Here is a 23,272-nt window from a genome sequence, read left to right as displayed (position 1 = left end):
TAATGTTGTTTTCTTGTGCTCCCTGTTGTTCTCTTCTTATAGATAGATATATCCCATCGAAGCCACGCACGCCGTCTACAAAGGCATTTATCCTGGAATGTCCTTGGATCCATAATGCTGTGTGTCGTTTGTTACATATAATACAAGTATCTAATCATCTCAAACATATATATTTACAACATCTCATCATCATCATCATCACCAAAAGTCCCTAAAACCCCCAAAACCTCAAAACCCTCATCTTAACCCCCTCCCAACTATTCAACTTGGGCCTAACATCCAGATAGAAATTCAGCGCCTTTCCCTCCTTCTTCTCATCCTTGCCCGCATAGAAATCAATCACATATTCTACTTTTGTCCCGCAACGATCCACAACCCAGTCGTGGCGATCAAACGGCGCCTGATAGCCCATCAGACTCTTCCATCTCGCTCTCGGCGTCAAACTAGTGCTCAGCCCACTAAAACTCGCCAACTTGGGTCCACCACAGGCTTCAGCGCCGCGGCCGCGCTCCCAGCCCTTGATCTCGTGCCAGGCGCGCTCATTGACGGCGTTGTGGATGGGGACTATGGTGCGCATGTCTGGGGCGGAGGGGTCGTAGGCTTTGCGTCGCATGGCATCGAAGAACATTTGCTCGGACGGGTAGATCCAGTTACCTGTTTTCTTGTCCGCGCCCGTGTCGCGCTCGTTGTTTGCGGGGCGGGCGCTGGGGGCGTCGGGGAGGGCACGCGGGATGGTGCTGACTTCGCGGTCGGTGCCAAGTCGGATTTGGGAGAGGATGCCTGTGCTTGTGGGTGGCGGGGATGTGGTACTTTGGTCTAGGGAGGAGGAGTCGCAGGATTGTGGGACGGCGGGTTTTGCTTGTGAAGGTGCTGGCGGGGCGACCGGGGTGTTATGAAGGTTTGTAGGCGCATTGGTATTTTGGGCGCGGGCTTGGGCGAGCCATGCTTCGCGTGTTTTGTGGTCGACGGGACAGGCGGCTGCTGGGTCGTCTTGTGAAGACATTGTGCAAGTTTGGCGTGTGTGTGGGAAAGAGTCGGGATGGATTGGTGACGGCAGCGATTCGAGTCGAGAAATCTTGGGCACGGGCCTCGCGCGGAAGTTGAGATGCTGTGATTGGCTGGCTTAGATGCTATCCTTCTTTCACCGCTACGCTCACCAGGACGTGTCGATAAAGCCTCGGTCCTCAATTGAGAAGTCATCCTGGTAAATCAAATAATTGGGAATGCCCTTCTTTACCCCATTAAGCGTCGTTGAGTATTGTCTTCGTTATTGGCACCTTTCTTCCCATCTAGAACCCCACCCACTTAGACCCTGCATATAAACAGACCCCACCAAACTGTCACATTCACCGCTTTCCCGCTTTCTTTCCTTTTTGCTCTTGCAGCGAACAATCTATCAAACTTGCTCAAAATGTCCGACATGCACCGTGCCAGCACTACTGCTCCTGTCAACATTGCCGTGATCAAGTACTGGGGAAAGCGCGACCCGAAGCTCAACCTTCCTACCAACTCATCCCTTAGTGTTACCCTCGCGCAGTCGGATCTCCGTACGCACACGACCGCGTCGTGCTCGTCCACCTACCCAAAAGAAGACACGCTTCTCCTCAACGGCCAATCGCAAGATGTGTCTGGTGCTAGGACACAGGCATGCTTCAGGGAGCTCAGGGCGCTGAGGAAGCAACTCGAGGACAAGGACTCTAGCCTGCCCAAGCTGTCCGAGCTTCCCCTGCGCATTGTTTCCGAGAACAACTTCCCCACTGCTGCTGGACTGGCTAGTTCGGCAGCTGGTTTCGCGGCTCTCGTCCGCGCGATTGCGAACCTCTACGAGCTTCCTTCTTCGCCAACGGACCTCTCCCGCATTGCGAGACAGGGCTCTGGCTCAGCGTGCAGGTCGCTCTTTGGTGGATACGTAGGCTGGGAGCAGGGCTCCGCCTCGGATGGAAGCGACAGTGTTGCTTTCCAGGTGGCACCCGCGAGCCACTGGCCCAACATGCGTGCCGTTATCCTAGTTGTCAGTGCTGCAAAGAAGGGCGTGTCGAGTACTTCGGGTATGCAGATTACGGTCGCTACATCCAGCCTGTTCCAGTCGAGAGCTACGGAGACCGTCCCGCGCCGCATGAAGGAGATGCAGAAGGCTATCCAGGACAAGGACTTTGAGACTTTCGGCAAGGTCACCATGATGGACAGCAACTCTTTCCATGCCACATGTCTCGACACTTTCCCTCCCATCTTCTACCTCAACGATGTCTCAAGGGCGGCTATCAAGGTCGTTGAGAGCATCAATGCGGCAGCAGGCAAGATCATTGCTGCGTACACGTTCGACGCTGGTCCAAATGCTGTCATCTACTACCTCGAGGAGAACGAGAAGGAGGTGGCGGGTCTGTTCAAGACCATCTTGAACGAGAAAGATGGTTGGCAGGGCGCGAGGGGCCAGTCAGTCCAGGCAAATGCCGAGGCACTGGAGAAGGTCAAGTTTGAGGCTGGACCAGCTATCGCATTCTTGGAGGAGGGTGTTAGCAGGGTTATCTTGACTGGCGTTGGCGAGGGTCCTATCAAGACCGACGAGAGCTTGATTGACGAGAAGGGCGAGCCTGTTAACAAGGCTTAGAGCACTCGCTGGAGGTAATACTGTGAGAAACGATGAAGTACTTGTGAAGATGAATTAGATAGGACCATGTAGGCCACTGCAAAGTAGGCGATAGACAGCTGAAATGGTACAGTCGGTGCATGCTTGACTCCAAAACGACAGAATGTGCAACTGAAACAAAGGCATTCACACCATGGTATAAGCCCACCAAGTACTTAATGCAACGCCCAAAACAACCAATACCAGCAACAAGGGGAAATAGCACAGGCTTAGTCCAGAGCAACAGCCAGGACGATGATTACGAGTACAATGGCAAGGATGAGCAACAGAATGCACGCCTTACTTCTGGCGCTCTTCTGGTAGTTGCTCGCCTGTTTGAGATTGATGTGTGCGCCTCGCGACGCATCGTGTGTAGTGTCGACGTTCTCCTCGATGATGTCGAGCTGGGCACCTTGTTCATGCACCATGTGGGCGACATCACGGAACAGCTCGTTGAGCTCACCGACCGACTGCTCGATGTTACGGATCTCAGACTCGCGCTCGATAATGAGCGATTCCTGGAAGTCAACTTCGTCCTGGTTTGCCAAGCGCAGCTGTTCCTGCTCCTGCTGCTGTCCAAACTCTCCTCCCCGCTCGTCGCTTGGCGATGATGCGTCTTGCAGGGCTGTGCGTGCCGCTTGAGCCGATTGCTTCTCCTTCTCTAAAGCCTGCTTCTGGAGGTGCTGGAACTCTGTGAGGGTGGCTTTGAACTCGCGCTGGAGCTTGGACTGGGTGAACTTTTGCGAGGGCTAGAGTGGTGTGTTAGTTGTTGCTGATAGTGAAAGGGACATGGGTTCATCGTACCCCGACATCGGGCCATGTTGTAATCTTCTTGAGGCCCTCGCCCAGCTCTTTGAACTTGTCTGATGTCTCTTCGACTGTTGTCTTGACACGCTCGCGCACACGGGCTGTCTCGTGCTTGGTCCCTAGCTTGGCCGTCTCTTGCGATAGGCGGGCTACGTTGCGTGTGAGGGCGAAGAGGTCGTCGGAGAGCTTTGTAGCAAAGTCGCGGAACTCGGGGTCATCGGCGTATGATGCATCGTCTTCTCGTCGCCAGGTCGTGGGCTGCGATTCGAGGGCGCTGGAGCGTTGGAACGACATGGTGCTGGATAAGGGAAACAAGGCAACAATATGCACCTTTCGAAGAGAATAGCGGGAATGAAAAAGCTACGCGATCGAGGAAATAGCTACGGCAGCCTATATACGTCCAATTGTCGGTGCCTGGGGGTTGGGTTACTACAGGTAGTGTTCCTGCGACGATGACGAACACCCGCGCGGCACAGGGCAGGCACGGGCACATGGCACAAGCGGGTCCGGGTCTTAGGTAAGCGTGCAGCCTCGCCGATCCAATGTTTGTTGCTACCAAAGGTTGAGCGGCCTTTCACGGCTGCAAGCTGCATTCGGCTGCAAGCTATACTGACAGTTACCTTTTTCGCCCCGCCTGTCGCATTCAACTGGCGCGAGTTCCGTTCTTTAATGCTTGCTATGAAATAGCTGCTTTTCCTCACCAATACGCTCTCTCTCTTGTCCGCAACCATGGCGCTCGCTCCAGTGCGCCCATACCGCGACTATCTGACGCCAGCTCTGCACCGAAGATTCAATAAAGCCAGCAGATATACGCTGTTGCTGTGTTATATCATCGCGTTATGGATGGGCCAATGGGATAACTGCAAGTTCATGGCTCGGTCAGGACTCAGTCGTGTATGCTAATGATTATCCAGTTCTGTGGCTTTGTTTCCCATTAAGCCTCACGGGCATTCGCACCCTTCTCCTCTTCCTCTCCGCCATTACCATTTACGTCCTCCGTGTTGCGCAATGGCATGTCGGCAAGCGCCACACTGAGACGCGAGCAGAAACCTTTAAGAAATACTTCTTCCGGGTGTCGACGCTCGTGACTCTCTTCGCCTATAGCTTCTCCGCCATGATGTTCGTCGAGACATATATTTGGTCGCGGGGTCCAAAAGACAGGCTGAACTTCATCGAGGCTGGGCGCATGCACGAACGATATAGGCTCAACGAGCGTCCGTTGTACCTGCGGTCGCTGTTCTACATGCTGGCTGCGGCGCAGTCTGCCGTACATCTGTGGAAGGACTACGACACCATTGACGTGCCGGCTATGAAGCCCGAGAAGAAGCACGGCGACGCGACAGGATCGGGACCAGCGCGACGGGCACCCAAGCCCAGGCATGTCCTTCCAAAGCAGTTCAAGGGCATGGCTTTTCAGTCGAGCTTCCTTACTGTAGTCATCGCCATACTGGGAGGTCTACTCTATTTCACATTGGCACGTCACGTAGTCTGGGGCTACTACTACAGCGTCGGTCGATACCTCTGGAGCTTATCCAAGACCTCTACGCCGACCGGAATAGCTCCTTTCTTGCCTTTATGCTTCATGTTCCTGACAGAGGGTACGCTGCTTGTTTTGCTCTGGGAGTTTGTCAACAAAACATTTGACATATATATGGCCCAGGAGCCGCTGAAGAACGACCAACCAATCACGAATGACTCAAAAGACCCCAACGGTTCTCTACTCCAGGGGCTTAAGTCGAAGAAGGATACCGTCAAGGCAAGGAGCACCGCATTCTCTAGAGCTTCTCAACCTAACAGATTACAGGCAATCGCATTCTGGGAGCTGGCCCTCATCACCGATGCTTTCCCTGACCGCCGCAAGACCATCTACAGCGAGATCGATCGCAGCAAAGGGGCCACTTTCAAGCAAGCTACGGATCGCTGTCTAGATGAAGTCAAGTTCCTCACCCACCGCATTAGTACTGCCCTAGACCCTACATACAACCCCCCTGCTGGAGACGGAAAGGAGCAACCAGCCGTGCCCGTTAACCTGGTACCACGGATCTCGCAACCACCAAAGGATGACACGGCCGTCACTGCTGTAGCACCGATACCCAGCACCGGTCTAGGACACTTCAAGGCAGCAGTGGCCGGTCTCGCAAACTCACACAGCGCCCCGGGCAACGCACAGCACGCGTACAGCCGGGAAGCCATCAGACAAGGAGTCAAGAAAGCACAAGAAGGCGCAAAAGAGGTAGGGGGCCTCTGGACAAAATACTACAACATGTTTGTTTCCGCACCCGTTGGCGCACTGTTCCGCTATTCTCTCGCCCGCACATGCAACATTGTAGTCCTCGGTGCGCCTTATTCACGCATCTCACTCATCTGCAACGCCATCACCGCTGTGGTGAACCTCGCTGTCCTCTCCATCACAGAGGATGCCTTCGGTCGCTATCACCAGTGCGTCCCAGAGATAATTCGCGTCTTTACTTCGGCGCTCCTCAAGCTAGATGAGTACATGGAAACAGTACCTATCCACTGGAGCGACAAGGAGACACTGGAGAAGGACGAGGCAGATAGGAGAAAGGTGGCCGAGGTGGAGGAAGTCAGGGCCTGTTTGAGGGAGGGCCTGAAGAAGGTGTTGGGTAGCTTCATCGAGTATCTTCCTAATTTGGGCATGAATAGATTGGAGATTATGGATGCAAAAAAGGCGCTTAGTGCGGCGAAGAAAGGGCCGGAGATGATTGAGAAGGGTGGTAGATGATTGCTAATGGCAAAAGGGAAAGTTGGATGTAGTAAGAAAAAAGGTATTGTAGATTTTTGTGTAATCCAATCTACATGATTAAGGATATTGAGTATCTATATCGCTTCTTCTCTTGTTCTTTTTCTAGTTCTTGTTCTTGTTCTCCATGCTTCCTAATCCGACCAAAGACAAGGCTGACACAACACCGTTTCCTCGTCCATCCCTCTCCCCACTTATCCACTCCACTCCGCTATCATGGCACAAAGCATAAGTGGGGCGGCCCATCGGATCTCAAGTTCCGAATAGAAGCGAAGAAAAGCCAAGGCTAAAGAGTCTAAAACAGAAAAACATGTCATGTCATGCATAGTTTGTGTTGGCTTGGTAACTTGATGCATGCATGTGTATGTGGGGAGGACGGGAAGTGGGAAATGGGAAGTGGGAAAGTGGGAAAAGTAGCGGTGGCGAGTCAGTCAGTCGGGATAACAACACGCGTATGCCGTATGCGGGATGGGATGAATGAGGCGTGGGTTTCACCTTGTCAGCATGGTACTTGATACTTATGGGAATCCTATCATGGCAAATTCCAATTTCAATCACTGTCACACTGTCATGTCACATCATCACATCAACTAAAACAGTCTCATTTGTTCAAAAAACACAGAAGGGAGGCAGGAAATCATAGTCAGCGATTGTTATGGAAGCATCATAGAGAGGCTGCCGGAGGAGACACACGCAGGTCGCAAAACAAGAGCACCGATTATTAGAAAGATCCTACCATTTGCTCAATCTCGATCCACACGCTCTGCAGAAGATAACCCCATCATGAACTACCCCAAGATGATGTACGGTCCAAACACACAAAAGATCCAGCACAGTAACGCCTCGTATAGGTGCCGTGAGGACATGGCCTTGGCAGGCCCGAGATTCGACTCTCTGCTACCTCGAGCGGCCCTTCACGTCTTGCCTCCTTGTCAGATAGACCCCTGTTACACACCCGGTAGCCGCTACATGTTGTTCTTGTCCAGGCTCAACAAGGCGCGGTTGCGGCGGTACTTCACCTACAACCTTGCCGCGCTTACAAGATCAAGCACTTCTTGGTCTTCTTCTCTTTCCGGGTCAGGAGAGCAGCCCGGGTGGCGTGCTCGAATACTTCTCGGACGCCTTCGTTGGTCTTTGCCGAGCACTCGAGGTACTTCTGGGCACCAATCTTCTTGCGCACATCCTCTGCCTAGGGGGGAGTTAGGGGGGTATGTAATGAGAGGGTGAGTGGCAAAAGACTGACCTGCTCGGGTGTGACGGGCTTCTGCGAGGTCTTGTGTAGCTCCTCAATAGTCTTCTGGTCGAAGCGCAAATCCTTCTTGCAGCCTACGAGGATGATGGGAAGGCCCTGGCAAAAGTGCAGAACCTCGGAGATCCACTGTAGGTGTTTGTTAGTTTAACCGTTGGTACAAGCCTCGTGATGCAGCTCGCGTACCTTCTCCTGGACATTGTCGAGCGAATCGGGCGAGTCGATGGCGAAGCAAATGAGGATGACATGCGAATCGGGGTAGGACAGAGGGCGGAGACGGTCGTAATCTTCCTGGCCGGCGGTATCCCAAAGGGCGAGCTCAACGTGCTTGCCGTCAACTTCGACGTCGGCGACGTAGTTCTCGAAGACAGTGGGGACGTAGACCTGGGGGCAAGAGCGTCAGTGAGTGCGTCATAGCGCGAGATGGTGAGGGTTGGGGAGTGCTATGCTGCGAATGGGGACCAGCTAGGCTGACGCGGCTCAGGGACGCAGACTCGGTGCGCGGCAGTTACTAACCTCGGGGAAGGTGCCCTTGGAGAAGACACTGTAGTCGAGAGCAGGTTAGCAAAGGCATCGGTCAGGGTGAAAGGCGTGTTTGCGGCGTGGATAGGCGCGGTGCAAAAGGACGTACATGAGCAGACAGGTCTTTCCACAGGCGCCGTCACCGACAATAACAAGCTTTCGTCGAATCTCGGCCATGGTGCTGAATGTGTGATGGTGGTTCTGAAGGCAGCTTCTTAGTAAGAGATCAAGTGGGATGCAGGTATGGTGTCGAAGCTGGAGTGCAGATGGAGGTGGACTGGCGGTGATTGAGGTTGGAGAGCAGCGGCTTCAGGGTGTGTTATGGCTAGGCACCATGGCCGCAACGGGGGTCGTGCTGCAACAACTGCGGCTGAGCAGATGGTTGCGCCACTCGGCGCTTTGGCGATTGTGGCCTAGGCTGAAGACGAGTGAAGCTGAGTGTCACGTACCTGGACAAGTCGGCCTGAGTTTGGATGGATGAGTTACAGTGGCAGGCGGAGAGAGTGGTCGATTGTTACAAAGTAGTGTTGCCGAGAGAAGAGGAGGCACGGCGCGATTAGCTATCTGCTGCTTCAAGCGCCTTGCTACTAACCCACACGGTAACCCACCCATGCATACGCCGGGGCCGTCACATGGCAACGACGGACAAGACGACTGACTTTACCCACGCCTCTGCATTAATGCCCGCGATGGTGACGCCATGATGCCTACTCTCGTTGAGCCCAGCAGGGCCTGCGAGAGGTGCAGACGTGCAGACTTGTCCGCAACAAGGGTTTCAGGCCTGGTTATGACAGCTCGCCTGCCCCCGTCTTCCTTGTTGGACTACTCATGCATGTTCCCTAGGTTACCATGCTCTAACCCTCTAACCCACGACCCTAACGAGTGCCAACGTCGTGGACCAGTGCCATGTAAAGCCTTGTGTAAACTGGACGCGCGCCTCTTGCAAGCCTGACACCGGGCGTGCACCGTCGAGTCTTGAGCCGTCCGCAGATTACATGGACGTGCCACGCAAAAGCAAAAGCAAAAGCAAAAGCAGGGCCACTATCATCATGTCTCCTCATCTCTGGAGATGTGACTTGATCACGTGCAGGCCGCAGGAAATGACCTTCACCACACTACATTATTCAAACTGAATCAACGCAAACCTCCCCATTATAAGTATTCTGCGTGATAGTGGGCCCGGAGATAACAGCGGAAATACAGTCATACGCCCTTTGTCTTCGTCGCGCTTCATCTGGATTCCAGTTCCAAGCCAGGTCTGGGGTAACTGGAAACACCTGGGCAATACAAAATACTTGACACGCTAGTGTACAGAGTCTACTATAGGCGCCGGACACGTCTATCAGGAGGAATACCTAACAGACTTTACCCACATTGTCAAGTACCGTACAGTATTCTACGTCACCCTGTGGTAACGTGAGTTGGCGAGGCGTGGCTGCAGGGCCGCAAGTGGCGGGGCAGACGGGCAGACTAGAAGCTCTCCCGGTTCCATGATGCATCCAACGGCCAACGGTACCGACGCAGTGCGCGCCTCTACCACAATTTCACTGCCTTTGCGAAGCACGCTTTGTTTCTTTCATTGACTTTCTGTCTGCTCTTCTTAGCCTACTTAATACATTCCCCTCCAAGCCCCGCCTGCATTAGCCTCAACTCAACTCCACACGGCAGACACTCGACGACTCAAATCGCAGCCTAGAGACGTGTGCCACTTCAACAACATGGCCGACCAACAGCCAGACCAAGCTCCGCAGCCGGAGCAGCAGGACAGCGCCATGCCAGATGCTGCCCCCGCTCCCGCTCCCGCCCCAGCTCCTGCGCCCGACGCCATGTCCGACGCCGATAAAGTGAGCTCACAAAGTGCCAGCCGCGCGCTCAAGAGATCTGCTGCTGACGACGACATTACTCAGATTCGCGCAAAGCGTCTTGCAAAGCTCGGCGGCCCCGCATCGTCGAATCCCCCCTCACGACCCTCCTCAGCCGCCCCAGATGCTGCCTCGTCCGGCGCCTCATCTCCAAAGCCAGCCGAATCACAGCCCCCAACGCCGAAACCCCAGCCCCAGACCCAGACCACTGCGAACCCTTTCTCGCAATTAGGCATCAAGGCCGACGAGGCGCCTAAGAAGCGCATCACCATCAAGCCTGCTCAGCCGTCAAGCAGCACGCCCGCCCAGAAGCCCCAGGAACTAAGCATAGAACAATGGGAAGACCGGACTCTCAGCAACATCTTCCGGATAACGCTGGATGAAAGCCACACACAAGATGCCCATGGAGGCAAGCTCCACTACGTCGCCAATGCAAAGAGCGACCTGGAAGATGAGGGGAGGCCGATTCGTCTTTCGACAGACATGCTAGACTCTGTCATTTTGGAAGCGGCCTCAAGTCAGGCACATGGCTCAGCATTGGAATATCTGCTGAGCTGCTGGAAGCGTTTGTCCAGGCTGTTAAAGACTACTACCAACAAGACTGGTCCGAGATTTGAGGTTGTCAAGGAGGCTCGGAGGCTATGCTTCAGCTATTGTATATTCGCTGCAACTATGCCAGATATGTTTGGCGAAGACACCCCCGCAGAGAACGCTCTAGCCGACCGTCTCCTTCTCGGGCCCGACGATGAACGCGGTATCTGCTACGAATTTCTTACCGAAGCTAGTCAACGGATAGGCGAAGACGATATGATTAGGGAAGCTCTTGTCGGTGCTATGGAGGAAGTGAGCCGCCGACTTTCCAGTGTTTCCATGAATGGAGACTATAGGCCACACATGTTGATACTCCGGGTATTCGTTCGCTTCCCACCGCTAGTCGCTGCCCTGGCCAATTCTAACACCTTCCTGCCCGTGAACATCGAGGCCCAAGACATTGAAACACACAGCCTCTTGGGGCCCTTCTTCCGCCTCTCCCCCATGCAGGCGGAAGTAGCCATGAACTACTTCGCTGGCTCGTCAGCCATCGACAGGGGTCTCATCGCAAACGCTCAACGCGCCGTCCGCATGACACTGCAAACCCACCAAGAGGAACTGTTGGATATTACGAACACTTTCATCAAGAATAAGGAGTCTCGTGAGAAAATGCTGGACTGGCTAGCCTTGACAGTCAACAAGAACCACAAGCGACGTGCCATGCAAGTAGACAGGAAGCTAGTTTCGTCTGATGGTTTCATGGTCAATGTTACTGTCATCTTAGATCGCCTGTGTGAGCCCTTCATGGACGCCACATTCTCCAAGATCGACCGCATCGACATTGACTACCTGCGTCGGTCGCCTCGCGTTAATATCAAAGACGAGACCAAGATCAACGCCGACCAAAAGACCTCTGATGACTTCTACAGCACCCAAGTATCTGGTACAAACAACTTCATCAGCGAAATCTTCTTCCTAACCGTGGCTGCTCACCACTACGGTCTTGAAGCGGCAAACGCGAAGCTGAGCTCCTTGCAAAAGGATGTCAAATGGCTCGAAAAGGAACTCGCTAAGCTTGAACCTGAGCGACCCAAGTATATGGGAAATCCAGCTCAACTTATCCTGTTCGACAACCATATCAAGAAGGTCAAGGATCAGATCGAGCGGGGCAAGTGCAGCATACTAGCCATCCAGGGTGTATTGCTGGATGAGACAATGCAAGCTCGATCTATGCAACTGATGCGCTATGTCATCGTATGGCTACTACGACTCACTACTCCTGGTTTCCCCAAGACTGAACTACAGCTACCTCTGCCAGCAGAGCAACCGATACAGTTCAAGTGTTTACCTGAATACTTTGTTGAGGACATCGTGGGTAACTTCAAGTTCATCACTCGCTACATGCCGCACATCATTACAACAACACAGTGCGAGGAGCTGGTCAAGATTTGCATCGCTTTGTTGCGGAGCTCCGAATACATCAAGAATCCGTACCTAAAGTCCGGCCTAGTAACCATCCTGTACCATGGAGTATGGGCCATTCCAGGAAGACCAAAAGGTGTGCTTGGTGACACGCTGTTTGCGCACGACTTCGCAATGAAGCATCTGCTGCACGCACTCATGAAGTTTTACATTGAATGCGAGAGCACAGGAACACATACGCAATTCTTCGACAAGTTTAACATTCGTTACGAGATCTTCCAGGTCATCAAATGTATCTGGCCAAATCCCGTCTATAGGGAGCACCTTGCAACCGAAGCACGCATCAACCTGGACTTTTTCGTTCAGTTTGTCAACTTGCTTCTCAATGACGTGACGTTCGTCTTGGATGAATCATTCACGGCATTCAAGGAGATCCACGACCTTTCCAGGGAGCTGAAAAACGCCCCGGCAGACATGGATCCGACGGCGCGTCAAGAGCAAGAAGAGAAGTTGACATCGGCCCAAAGCAAGGCGAAGAGCTACATGCAGCTGACAAAGGAGACCGTTGCCATGTTGAAGCTGTTTACTGAGGCACTGGCTGATTCTTTCACCAAGAAGGAGGTCGTTGTACGACTTGCACACATGCTGGACTACAACCTGGAGGCTCTGGTGGGGCCCAAGAAGTCCAACCTTAAAGTTGAAAACCCCCAGGAGTATGGCTGGGACCCGCGTGAAATGCTGGCAGAAGTCACTGATGTTTACCTCAATTTGCAAGACAAGCAGTCTTTCATTGACGCAGTAGCTACAGACGGACGCTCGTACCGCGCAGAGTACTGGGATGAAGCCTACAAGATCTTGCAGCGCTTCAAGCTCAAGACACCTGAGCAGATGGAGCAGTGGCAGAGCATGGCGGAGCGCATCAAGACAGCCAAGGACCAGGCCGATCTAGAAGAGGCAGATCTTGGTGACATCCCCGAGCAGTACGAGGACCCTCTCATGGCCTCGCTCATGGAGGATCCCGTCACTCTTCCCATCAGCAAGCAGATTGTCGACCGAAGTACAATCCAATCGCATCTCCTCAGCGATCCACACGATCCTTTCAACCGTACTCCACTCAAAATCGAAGACGTCATTCCCAACGACGCTCTCCGGGAGGAGATTCAGGCCTGGAAACAGAATCGCTTGGCACAAAAGATGGCCGAACGCAACGCTGCTACTGCGCCGCCTGCTGAAGCCATGGATACTTCCACGTAGCTTTTCTGTACTCTCTTGGCATTATAGGCGTTCTGCAGATGGTGGAATCGTATGGGTCTTTTGCATGGAGGTGTACGGGCGGAGCATGCACGGACGGACTTGGGATATGTATCTGGGATAGAGGTGTATGGGCAGAGCATACCATAAGAGACCCCCACTGTATTCTTCACTATTGATGGAAAGGCGGCAGTACAGATGGGTTTCTATCTATTCATCGTTACTACTATTCACGATCCGATACGTTGTGAGAAGAGACGAATATCAAGTTGATGATTCCAACGCCTATGCCTTGTGCCCTATATGCCCATTCTGGGTTCTTTTTTTCCACGCTAATAATACACCCGTACCTATATACACAAGAAGATCCAAAATATGTACCTGAAATAGCCCGCTATTGTCTACATCAGCACCAAAAGTGACGCTCCCATGACACCAATCATAAGCAGAAGCGGTGCAGCATACACACCCGCACCACCCTGCTGATCCTGTGCCTTTGCCGCAGATGTAGTCGCCGCCCCCGAATTCTGCGGCGCCATACTTCCCGCCGCAGTCGTCGTTGCCACCGTCCCATTCCCACTTCCACTGCCAGCCTCAGTACCCGCCACACCGTCCACACCCTCAACCTTGACCCCAAACCCCACCCTACTCTTCTCAAAATCAAAAACAGTGTACACGTTCTTCAAAAACACATCCCCAACCAACCACTGCGCCTCGCCAAACGTCTGCCTTCCCACAACATTACTCCTACAGACCTTGCCCTCGGCATCCACTTTCTCGCCCACCCAGTCCGCAGTTGAGATGTTGTAGTTTTGCTTGTTGAACGAAAATTGAATGACCGCGCTGGTGTCGCAAGGGACGAAGAAAGTTTCGCCGTTTTGACTGTATCCCTTTATCTTCTGGTGGATGGCGAGTGCATCGGCGGGCGGAAGGAGGATAAACGACGTGCCCGTATCAATAATCGCAGTGCGGGGGCCCGCCAAAGCGACATCAGCGCCTTCGACGGATGCGGCTGAAAGGGGGATTTCCCAGAACCCGGTACTGCTGGGTATGCAAGGGATGTAGTTGATGGAGCCACTGAAGCGTGCCGTATTGATAGAGCCGAGGTTTAATTCGCCGTCGAGGGCGGAGGCACGCGGGAGGTGGAGGGCGTAGATTTTGGAGGTTATAAGTGAGGTTGTGGTTAGGATGTCCATTATTTGTGGGGTTTCTGCGGAGGAAGAAGTGGAGGGGGAAGAAGTGCCACGGCCGAGACCGAGGATGCCGTCCATGGGGTAGGAGCGGAATTCAGAGGAGACGTTGGTTGCGAGGCCGAAAGTCAGGGTGGGGGATAAAGGGCCTAGGTGGAGCGTGTCTGTTGCGAGGGTTCCGCTAGAGGAGCCGGTGCCGTAGGTTATGCTGAAGGATTCGGTGGTTGTCTATGTCACAATAACTGTTAGCATTTCTATTCAAGCCTTGTATTTTCTCCAATATACTTGTGTAACCAAATGGGGGTTTGAAAATTCAAGAAACTCACCTTGAGACTAGTCGAATCCTCCTTCCCAAACAGTGTATGCGTCTTACACGCATCGGTGCTGCAATCCTGGCTCATAACCCATGTGTTGCTCGCCGCTGAATCAAGCAACATGTGGTATTCCTCTTTGCTGTCGCCGAAAGATACGGCGACCATGTAGCTTATGTCTTTTCCATCTTGGTCAATGGCCACGCTGTTGGATTGCGTGGGGTCGCGTGAGTTCACAATGTTGTAAACGTTTTGTCGGCGTGTGGGGACACGGCGGATGGGGAGGGTGAGCGAGCGTGAGTTGGAGTCAAAAGAGGTGGCATCCAGAGAGCGCGAAGATGGTGGCGCGGCGCCATTAGCGGAGGAGGGGGAGTATGGGTAGAAAGCGTAGGTGGGGTGGAGTAACAAGGCTGAGATGGCGAGCCATGATGGTGGTGGTGTGTACATCGTATTGTAATCCGCAGCTTCCCGTCTGGTCGACAGCGCAACGACTGCGAAATTCCGGGCCCCTCTTCCTAATATACACTCTTTCTTTCTAGTCAAACCCGTCAAACTGTATATCTTTTCGGGTGACCGACGACGCGTGCTTGGTAAACCCAATCCTGAATCTGTCTCGCGACGGTGCGTAAAACGATCTGCAAGCCCAGTAAAGTTGTAACAATGAAGACCCCGTCTCCAACGAAGAAGCAAAAATGTACCACCTTAACGAAGGGTGACGGATAACTAAAAACGTAGGCTGGGAGTCGATCAAGGCTCGTCCCTTTTTGCGAAATATATTACAGTAAGGCAGTATGAACAACGACGGAACGAATGAACAGCGCCCTCTCTCAGCCCGAGAAACGCACGAAAGGGATGATGGAAAGGAAGAAGACTCGAAGAGAAAGCTGAGAAGCAGAAACACCCGACCCCCTTCATCCGCAATCCCTCCCCCCTCTCAGCCTCATGCAAGCCGCACCCCCAACATGACGTCCCAGCTGAGTCGCGTAACCAAGAGAGCGAGCGGAGCAGACCGACTGGGCCTGGGTTCAGCTAAGCCCCTTCTAACGCAGTTTAGTGTGGGGTCTGGCTCGGTATACCAAGAGGCCGGATCTGTCCGAACGCGTGGTTTGAAACAGCGGGTGCATGTCAGGCACGCCAATCAACGGGGCAAAGGCGAGGCATGAACACGCAATCTCAGCTTTTTAGTAACCGCGTCCTTGCAACTTTGCCAGACATGACGGGGTGACCGCTCCGATTGCAGTTGTTAATAAATGAGGCGAAATGTCTGAGAGCTTCATGCATATCTTTTCTTGTTTATTTCGAGGTCATGTTTTAGCTTACAGGTAAGAGGAATTATGCATTCTATTGTATTCTTTTTATTATTATTTTGTGACTTTGTATCTACTTACTACCATCCTGTCGCTAGCCAAAGAACATTCCGCATTCCTACTGTGATATCATTACTGCTCGCTAAGCATTACACTATCTATTCAAACTCAACAACTCTTCAACGTACCTCCGCGCATCAATGCCAATTCCCTCCCCAAGCCCCTTAGGTCCCCATCCTGCTGCCGTACCCCCCATCTTCATGTTCTGACTCTGGCCACCGCCCATACCAAGGCTACTCCACATACCATTCGCAAAACGGCTTGAAGTACTCGCGGTACTGGAATGTGATGTGTCTCTTGCTCGTCTGACCAAAAACGCTTCCCTGAGCTCATCAGTATTGAATGGCGCTGATGTTGAAGTTTGACTTGTGAGTGTTTCGGTATCGTTGCCGCTGGGCTGAGAAGGCGGTAATCGCATCCAGACCACCCACCAGCCACGCGATGTCTTGCATGTCCGCTCTATTTCTGCGAGATTGCGACGTGTGGATTGGACGGTGGCTAGGATCTGCGAGTGGACGTTGAGAGCCTCGACTCTACTCCATCCGTTTCCATTGAGGCCTTCGGCTAATAGTGATCCTGGATCGGGGATATTGGGAAGACTTGAATGCACTGTGTATGTGCGGGGGTCAAAGACCAGGTCGTAGATGGGCTGTGTATTTGGGCCCGAACTGGGTCCTGAGCCACCTGTTGAGGATTCAGTGGTGAAGTGGTTGGAGACTGCGTGGAGACGTGCGGCGACATTGCCTGGCGATGTGCTTTTATCTAGAGAACGATGGAGCGGAGAGAAGAAGTTGTGAATGTCGCGGTAGAAGGATGCAACACCCAGAGAGTGGGTTCGGTGTTCGAAGAGGAAGGTATAGACAAAAGGACGATGCTGAAGTACTGTTAAAAGGTTGCTAGTATCATTTCACGGTGAAAGCTTACCACATAAACCACAGGCCGTAACCGGGATAGTTTGCCTGTGGTTGTAGACTGTACACTCATGTCCTTCTCGTATTGTGGTGTGTCGTCTGAGTCGACATCAGTTGACCCCACTGAAGAGTTTTTGCGGTTGATCTCAACATGGATTGTTCGCAGTGGTATTCGGTTGTTCCAGTCGCCCTCGTCGTCTTCCCCATCGTGCACTTCTCGCAAATCACCCTTGAGCCCTACCAGAAAATAGCCATCATTCTCTAGTCGTATCTGTAGTTTCAACTTCTCTTCTGTCGGGTCTACATCAGGCGCTGGTTCGACGTAACGCATGGCTGCTGGCGAAGGTGTCCGTTCACGCGCGCGCGAAGGTGCTAGAGCTGGAGCTGGAACCGCAGGTTCAGGGGTTTCCGTCGTCTTCCTTCCACCCCATGCTGTGCCATAGCCAAGCGTCATGTATTTCATCCATGTCTCGGTGTCACCTAGAGATGCCAGCATCGGCTTAGATTCAGGTGCGGGTGCATCTGCCTGGGCCTTGTTTTCAACAGCGGCTGCTGCCTTGTCAAGGGAGTTTTCAGCAGCCTTGACGATCGGTGGAGGGATGCCCAGTGGTAGCATCGAAGCCTGGGTCGACGCAGTAAGACGCGGTCTCTCACTTCGTACAGACCGGGTTTCTGGTGTTCCTGCCTCTGGTTCAGGTATTGACTTCACGTCTCTTCTCCGCCTTTTTCTCCGATCAGAAGTGGGATTGTCGCGCACACCATAGGCATACTCGCCATGACAGTAAATGGTTTCTATCCAGTGAGAGAGATCTCGTAGCGATTTCCTGCTCACTGCCCCCAACCCTGAAAAGACGACTCCGTCTGATGCATGTACATTCCTCCCCGCTCCAATCCAAGGTCCCAGTTCCGACACTTCGAGCGTCTTCGGGTCTGGGGAAGTCTTTGCTTGCTGTAGAGGTGGGGCTTCGCCGAAGCGCGATACCATGACATCAACAAGTCCTGTTGTTCTCCGGGCAAAGTCCTCAAGCACATCACGCTCGCTGCTGCCCCACTCCTCTTCCCCCACGCCCATGCCCAACTCTCCACCCGCCGCCAGCTTCATGCCGCCATATATGTCCACTGCAGGACTTCCATGGAGAAGCACGTCCCAGCTGGCAGAGAAGCGGGACCAGTACTTGTCCAGTATACTGCAGAACTTTGTGCGACCATACTTTGCGAACATGGCCTCCATTGTTGAGCCATGATGGAGCAGGAAGGTCGATTGGGCGCGCAGGAGTTGCTGAATGAGTAGTTGAGGTGGGCTGACTTCGCGTGCCGAGTACTCAATGACGGGCTCGGTGGTATCGGTGCTCGAGTCGGTTCGCGTGAGGCCGGTGGGAGCGGGGAGTTGGGTGAGATCAATCGACTATGGTGGGATTAATCATGAACATTTCCAGCAGGCGGGTCTTGCATACAGCCAATATCCACCACCCATCTTCTAGTTCACGGAGTACGATGCGTGACTTTTGTGTTTCCACCGAGTCGACTGCTTCGCCATTGGAAAAGCTTCTGAAGTTGAGTCAGTGCCAGTGCGTGGAAGTCACGTATTGCATGTGCCCTACTTCGCAAACCCTACCATGCCCTGGGCTAGCCCAACCTGACGCAGTTTCTCGTTCTCCTCCTCGCGCAGTTCCTGCTCCCTACGCGTGTCGCCATCCTTCAGCTTGGAGCGAGCCTTGGCGGCTTTTGAGTAGTAAAAGACAATCTGCTGGTGGAAAGTCTCATCCGACGTACCGAGCGCGGGGCTGTATATGGCTAAGAAGGAGAGTTGGGCCGGAACGACCTTTGGGATTGCCGTGGACGACATTCGTGCATGCTACAAAGTGCCAGTGACAGACGCGTCGGGTAACTTAGTATGTACGTGTTGCGTCACACGTACGTAGGAGAACACGGAAAAGAAAGAAAGTCGAATGTCGGCCCTGCCAACAACACCACGCCATCGCAAAACTATTTGTAGACCATGTCAACAGCAACGTCAGCCCAGGGCGATGCGGTGCATGCACAGCAAGGATACCTCCGCTTGTCGTGGTGAAAGATGCCCCACGAGATCGCGATCGTGACGTGCTCTGGAGGCTCTGTGCGGCACTCACCGAACATCTTCATCCTATTCGAACCATGCTTTGGACGCTGCCAGGCCCCGTGCGCTCTTTGGCACATGTCACTCATCGCCGATACAAGTCTACGAACGCTTCACTCGGGACATCGGAACAGTTGCGCATATTGTTCTGCGGCGCCGATGAATTCAGCATTGCATCCTTGCGCGCAGTAGTAGCAGCACAACGGCATGTACCAGGTCTCATACATGACATCCATGTACTCCACCGACCAGCAAAACCAACAGGCCGGGGGCTAAAGACGCTGAGAGAGGGTGCGCGATGACATCACACCTCCAATGAATACGGGCATCAATTGACACGATGCAGTACCCATCAAGCGAGTAGCCACCGAAGAGCTCAACTTGTCCACCCATGCAGTTGACACCTTCACAGGCTGGACTCCGCCCATTCCCATCAGCCTTATTATTGCTGTCTCCTTTGGTCTCCTTGTCCCGCCTCGCATTCTCCGTCATGCGCAATACGGCGGCTTGAATGTGCACCCTTCGCTGCTTCCAGACCTGCATGGCCCAGCCCCCATTGAACATGCCATCACCAAAGGACGCGAATACACCGGTGTCACTGTCCAAACACTACATCCGCTACATTTTGATCAGGGTACTATCCTTGCCCAAACGCCTCACCCGGGCGTTGCCATTCCCCACGGAACAACGGCTCCGGAATTGGAGCGGCAATTGGCAAAGGCAGGTGCAGAACTACTCGTACATGTGCTCAAGTCGCGCAGATTTGTGCCCCCACACGAGCCTGCGGGATGGTATGCCACCTCCAACGGTCCCGTAAGCCACGCGCCCAAGACCACAAAGCAAGACCGATTCGTCGACTTTGGACAGCACACGTTGGCCGAAATTCTGGCTAAACTGCACGCTTTCGGCGACTCGTGGTGCACGCTACCCAACGGCGATCGCCTCATTCTCCACGATATCGTGGATACAGGCATGATCGATGCAGCGCAACGTGCGCCCGGCATCTTTATAGACCCAACCCTGACAGCCACGCCAAACCTGCTCCTTATACGAGCAGCCTGCGGCAAGATCGCTTCTCTGAATAAGAGCACATATGAGGGAAAAAAACATGGTTTTGGAAACGAAAAATTGATGCGCATGTTGGCTCCTGCGTGCGTATCATCATAGTCTAGGGCTTACACGGTTACACGACCCCTTGGCTATATAGTGTGGTCGTATAAATCTTGCGCCGCGTTTGGCCCTTCCTATTTCCTCTTAGCATCTTGCATCTCTTCCGTTATTCTCGTATGTCTTCTGATACGTTTCGTAATCCGAGTCTTCCGTAACGTTGGCCGAGCCTGTTCAAGTCTCAGGTAAGGGAAATGCCGGCACCTTCCGATACCCTGTCTTCACGTGTACCTGTCGTTCCCACGGGAGTGGCAGAAAGTAGTATGAAGACATGGAGTCTAGAACCCGTCTAATCGTTTGGCGCATGACTGCCGCATCCAACGCATGATGTCACTGTTCCATTAAAATCTGACGTAGCAACCAAAGTCTATACGGGCATCACATGAACGATAGGCTCGGGGCGATCACTGTTACAACATACACCGAGAAGCGGATGTCGAATGAAACTGGCCTCAAGCCTGAGGTCTTGGATGTGACATAGAGTGGCTTAGAGTACAGACTGCTACAGTTACATATGCTGCCGGTGTATACTCGGGTGGAACTAAGTGTCGGTGTGACACCGACATCTAGATAGGTTACCCCCGTTCTTGAGAGCATCGCATAACATGTACCACTCATTTGGATAACAGGAGGGGGCTTTATGCGGTCCGATAGAGCCGAACCCCACGAACGCGGTGCTGTTGATATGGACAGTTTTTGCCAGCAGTTCGAGTGGGCCTTTAATTTTTACATTGAGTGGAGAGGGTTCTGATCACTTCCGATACACCATACATAACTATCGTTTAGACTGAAAAGGATACATGTGTTCGGTCCCGTTTAGCTTGCTTGCCCATTCTAAAAGTTCATATAGACTTGCTAGATTGTGGCCTCACGTTATCATATGAAGTCAAGCAAATGAATTCCTCTGGGGAAACACTGGAGATGAAAACATTGGTGTGAATATCACAATGGCGTTGTTCTAGAACAAGTACAATATGCGATTACATTGCCTATGTTCCGTTCACGTTTTAGTGACTGATGTTATCCTGTAAGTAGTTGATGTTACTACAAGAAGGGCGCGATAGTACTTTTGTCTCTGGATATGTGACGCTGAGGCTCGAGAATGAACATGTTCACCATAAAATGTGAAAGTGTAGTTTGACCGGAAGCCGGTACGGAGCTAATCGATAATACAAGAAACGTGATATCAATTCTGATACCCGCTTCGTCTTAGAAGAGTAATGGAAACATCCTATCTATACAACTACACGGAACAACAGAAGGCATGTCCGTTGCTATCATACTTGTCAACGAGCGAGCCGGCTCGCTCAGCTCGCTCGGCTTGGACGTTTTGACCAAGCCGAATGAGCTGAGCGCGCAATGCGCGCTTGCAAGCCGAGCGAGCTTAGGGATAGGCGCTCGCTCAGTCAGCTTGCTTAGCTTGGTTAGATGGGGCGGTTGGAAACTTGGGGCTGAAGGACTTGGTGGAGGGGCAATCTCACGATGATTTTTAGGTGTAGTGCGTAAGTTCGAAACCTAGTTATAACATAAAATACACTCTTTTTTGCTATATTTCTAGCAAATAAGCTACTAAATTTCCGGCTAACCGCCTGGCAACAATATTCTCCTTTTGCGACACTTCACTTACTACTTATCACCCACCACACTCATCTATACTCCATCAACGCGTCTCTATTTGCAGCTACTATCTACCTCGCCGTTGCTATAATGCCAGCAAAAAGAACACGCGTTAATGCTCCAGAAATCGCGGCAACTTTATCAACAACTTTATTGAGCCTGCAGGGCTTACGGAGAACGAGGAAGATGAATATGAGGCTTGGAAACGCAGCGAACCGATCGCTGGCGAGGGCGTCGACCCTATAAAATACTGGGTAGAACTCCGCGATCGCCACCCTAGCCTTAGCAAATTTGCTATCGACATGCTATCAATCCCAGGCTCAAGCTGTGAGTGTGAGCGCTTATTCAGCGAGCTGGGTGACCTCCTCGAGCCCCGTCGGCGCAGCATTTCTCCGCAACTTCTAGCAGCAATACAGTGCGATCGACGATGGATAAGAGCTGGATTTGGCAGTGGTGAGGTGCCTGTAAAGGGGGTTATCAGCGATGAGGAGATGGACGCGAAATACGGTGTACATAAGTGGGATATTAGCTGAGAAACTCAACACCAAGGTTTCTATATAACTTTCCTAATCGGGACTGAGCCCATCAAGCCGAGCGAGCTGACAGCCCTGTTTCAGCCAATCCGAGCGAGCCGAGCGAGCTGCTGGCCTCCGCTCAATTGGCTGAGCAAGCCAATTGGCTGAGCTCGCTCAGCTTGCTCATTGACATCTGTGGTTGCTATTTCTCTGAACAAAATAACAACGTGAGGAGTTACACGGCCATAGTTGTTGAGTTGGAGATAAAATGAGAAAAAGAATAGTGCTAAAAAGATTTGTAATTCGAATGATGGCCTAACATGCTGGAACTTGGAGAAAACCTGATTGTAGATTTATCAAGTCTCAAAAGTTCTACATGAGAAAGGAGGTTTCTTGCTGGTGTTTATACCTGCTTCTTCTGTACAGCATTTCGCCCTGAAAGACAAGAGCCACAGTGAAAGTCCAGTATCTCTGTCCAAGTGACTCCTCAACGTAAAAGAAATGGGCGGTATTCATGTAGGTAGCATTCAACGTATATAGCCTCACTCCATCTCCGGAGTGGTCATCAAGCCGACCATTCATTCTACAAAGAGCCTGCTTGGTGTAGAACTAGAAACTAAGTTTACCCTATACCTAACAAGAAAGCCTTCACCAAACTCAACGACCTGATCTATCTTCCAAACTACATGCTCGCATCCTAAACCAACTGAAATGTATACCTACATACATACACTTATCACATTCTCACATTATAGCAATCACATCCTCTAACTACTAAAAATAACAATACAACCACACTTCTTCATTCATTCATCACATAACACTACTGTATGTATGCCGCATGAAACAGCAAAAAAATATGACTCCTCCCCCGGAAAGGCTCGAACTTTCAACCTCCTGATGAGCCACATCACTGTAACAGTCAGACGCGCTAGCCAATTGCGCCACGGAGGATTATTGACTGATGGAAAATCCACCACAATATTAATATATGAAGTCAATCTCAAAAAACAACACATCTAGGCAGAGAACAGGTATACCACCGGC

At 52.3% G+C, this 23,272-nt stretch overlaps 9 protein-coding genes across 9 annotated transcripts; 4 read left to right on the top strand and 5 right to left on the bottom strand.

Annotated features, from left to right (window-relative positions):
• Positions 1 to 211: 211 nt before the first annotated feature.
• On the bottom strand, positions 212 to 1,003 carry PtrM4_091630 (cytochrome c1 heme lyase; the record flags this gene model as incomplete). Its single annotated transcript, XM_001934393.2, has 1 exon — positions 212 to 1,003. One exon carries the CDS (start codon positions 1,001 to 1,003, stop codon positions 212 to 214), a length of 792 nt encoding a protein of 263 aa, XP_001934428.2.
• Positions 1,004 to 1,411: 408 nt separating this feature from the next.
• Positions 1,412 to 2,608, top strand: PtrM4_091620 (MVD1, Mevalonate pyrophosphate decarboxylase; the record flags this gene model as incomplete). The annotated part of the gene is made up of 1 exon (XM_001934394.2): positions 1,412 to 2,608. The coding sequence occupies one exon, from the start codon at positions 1,412 to 1,414 to the stop codon at positions 2,606 to 2,608; it is 1,197 nt and encodes a 398-aa protein (XP_001934429.1).
• A 248-nt stretch (positions 2,609 to 2,856) lies between these two features.
• PtrM4_091610 (t-SNARE complex subunit, syntaxin) lies at positions 2,857 to 3,727 on the bottom strand (the record flags this gene model as incomplete). The annotated part of the gene is made up of 2 exons (XM_001934395.2): positions 2,857 to 3,375; positions 3,431 to 3,727. 2 exons carry the CDS (start codon positions 3,725 to 3,727, stop codon positions 2,857 to 2,859), a joined length of 816 nt encoding a protein of 271 aa, XP_001934430.1.
• Positions 3,728 to 4,162: 435 nt separating this feature from the next.
• Positions 4,163 to 6,176, top strand: PtrM4_091600 (Ndc1-Nup domain containing protein; the record flags this gene model as incomplete). Its single annotated transcript, XM_066106962.1, has 2 exons — positions 4,163 to 4,295; positions 4,348 to 6,176. The coding sequence occupies 2 exons, from the start codon at positions 4,163 to 4,165 to the stop codon at positions 6,174 to 6,176; spliced, it is 1,962 nt and encodes a 653-aa protein (XP_065962630.1).
• A 1,054-nt stretch (positions 6,177 to 7,230) lies between these two features.
• Positions 7,231 to 8,142, bottom strand: PtrM4_091590 (GTPase SAR1 and related small G protein; the record flags this gene model as incomplete). Its single annotated transcript, XM_001934397.2, has 5 exons — positions 7,231 to 7,383; positions 7,438 to 7,572; positions 7,630 to 7,827; positions 7,960 to 7,987; positions 8,075 to 8,142. The coding sequence occupies 5 exons, from the start codon at positions 8,140 to 8,142 to the stop codon at positions 7,231 to 7,233; spliced, it is 582 nt and encodes a 193-aa protein (XP_001934432.1).
• Positions 8,143 to 9,791: 1,649 nt separating this feature from the next.
• PtrM4_091580 (UFD2, Ubiquitin fusion degradation protein 2) lies at positions 9,792 to 13,034 on the top strand (the record flags this gene model as incomplete). The annotated part of the gene is made up of 1 exon (XM_066106961.1): positions 9,792 to 13,034. One exon carries the CDS (start codon positions 9,792 to 9,794, stop codon positions 13,032 to 13,034), a length of 3,243 nt encoding a protein of 1,080 aa, XP_065962629.1.
• Positions 13,035 to 13,432: 398 nt separating this feature from the next.
• On the bottom strand, positions 13,433 to 14,979 carry PtrM4_091570 (Asp multi-domain protein; the record flags this gene model as incomplete). Its single annotated transcript, XM_001934399.2, has 2 exons — positions 13,433 to 14,449; positions 14,548 to 14,979. The coding sequence occupies 2 exons, from the start codon at positions 14,977 to 14,979 to the stop codon at positions 13,433 to 13,435; spliced, it is 1,449 nt and encodes a 482-aa protein (XP_001934434.2).
• Positions 14,980 to 15,993: 1,014 nt separating this feature from the next.
• PtrM4_091560 (DUF1712 domain containing protein) lies at positions 15,994 to 18,656 on the bottom strand (the record flags this gene model as incomplete). The annotated part of the gene is made up of 4 exons (XM_066106960.1): positions 15,994 to 16,773; positions 16,824 to 18,215; positions 18,265 to 18,358; positions 18,412 to 18,656. 4 exons carry the CDS (start codon positions 18,654 to 18,656, stop codon positions 15,994 to 15,996), a joined length of 2,511 nt encoding a protein of 836 aa, XP_065962628.1.
• Positions 18,657 to 18,964: 308 nt separating this feature from the next.
• Positions 18,965 to 22,243, top strand: PtrM4_091550 (Fmt, Methionyl-tRNA formyltransferase; the record flags this gene model as incomplete). Its single annotated transcript, XM_066106959.1, has 3 exons — positions 18,965 to 19,217; positions 19,273 to 20,077; positions 21,835 to 22,243. The coding sequence occupies 3 exons, from the start codon at positions 18,965 to 18,967 to the stop codon at positions 22,241 to 22,243; spliced, it is 1,467 nt and encodes a 488-aa protein (XP_065962627.1).
• Positions 22,244 to 23,272: the final 1,029 nt, after the last annotated feature.

The sequence above is a fragment of the Pyrenophora tritici-repentis genome, chromosome 4 (assembly GCF_003171515.1).
Source record: "Pyrenophora tritici-repentis strain M4 chromosome 4, whole genome shotgun sequence".
Classification (NCBI taxonomy): domain Eukaryota; kingdom Fungi; phylum Ascomycota; class Dothideomycetes; order Pleosporales; family Pleosporaceae; genus Pyrenophora; species Pyrenophora tritici-repentis.
This window is presented reverse-complemented; position numbering and strand designations above follow the sequence as displayed.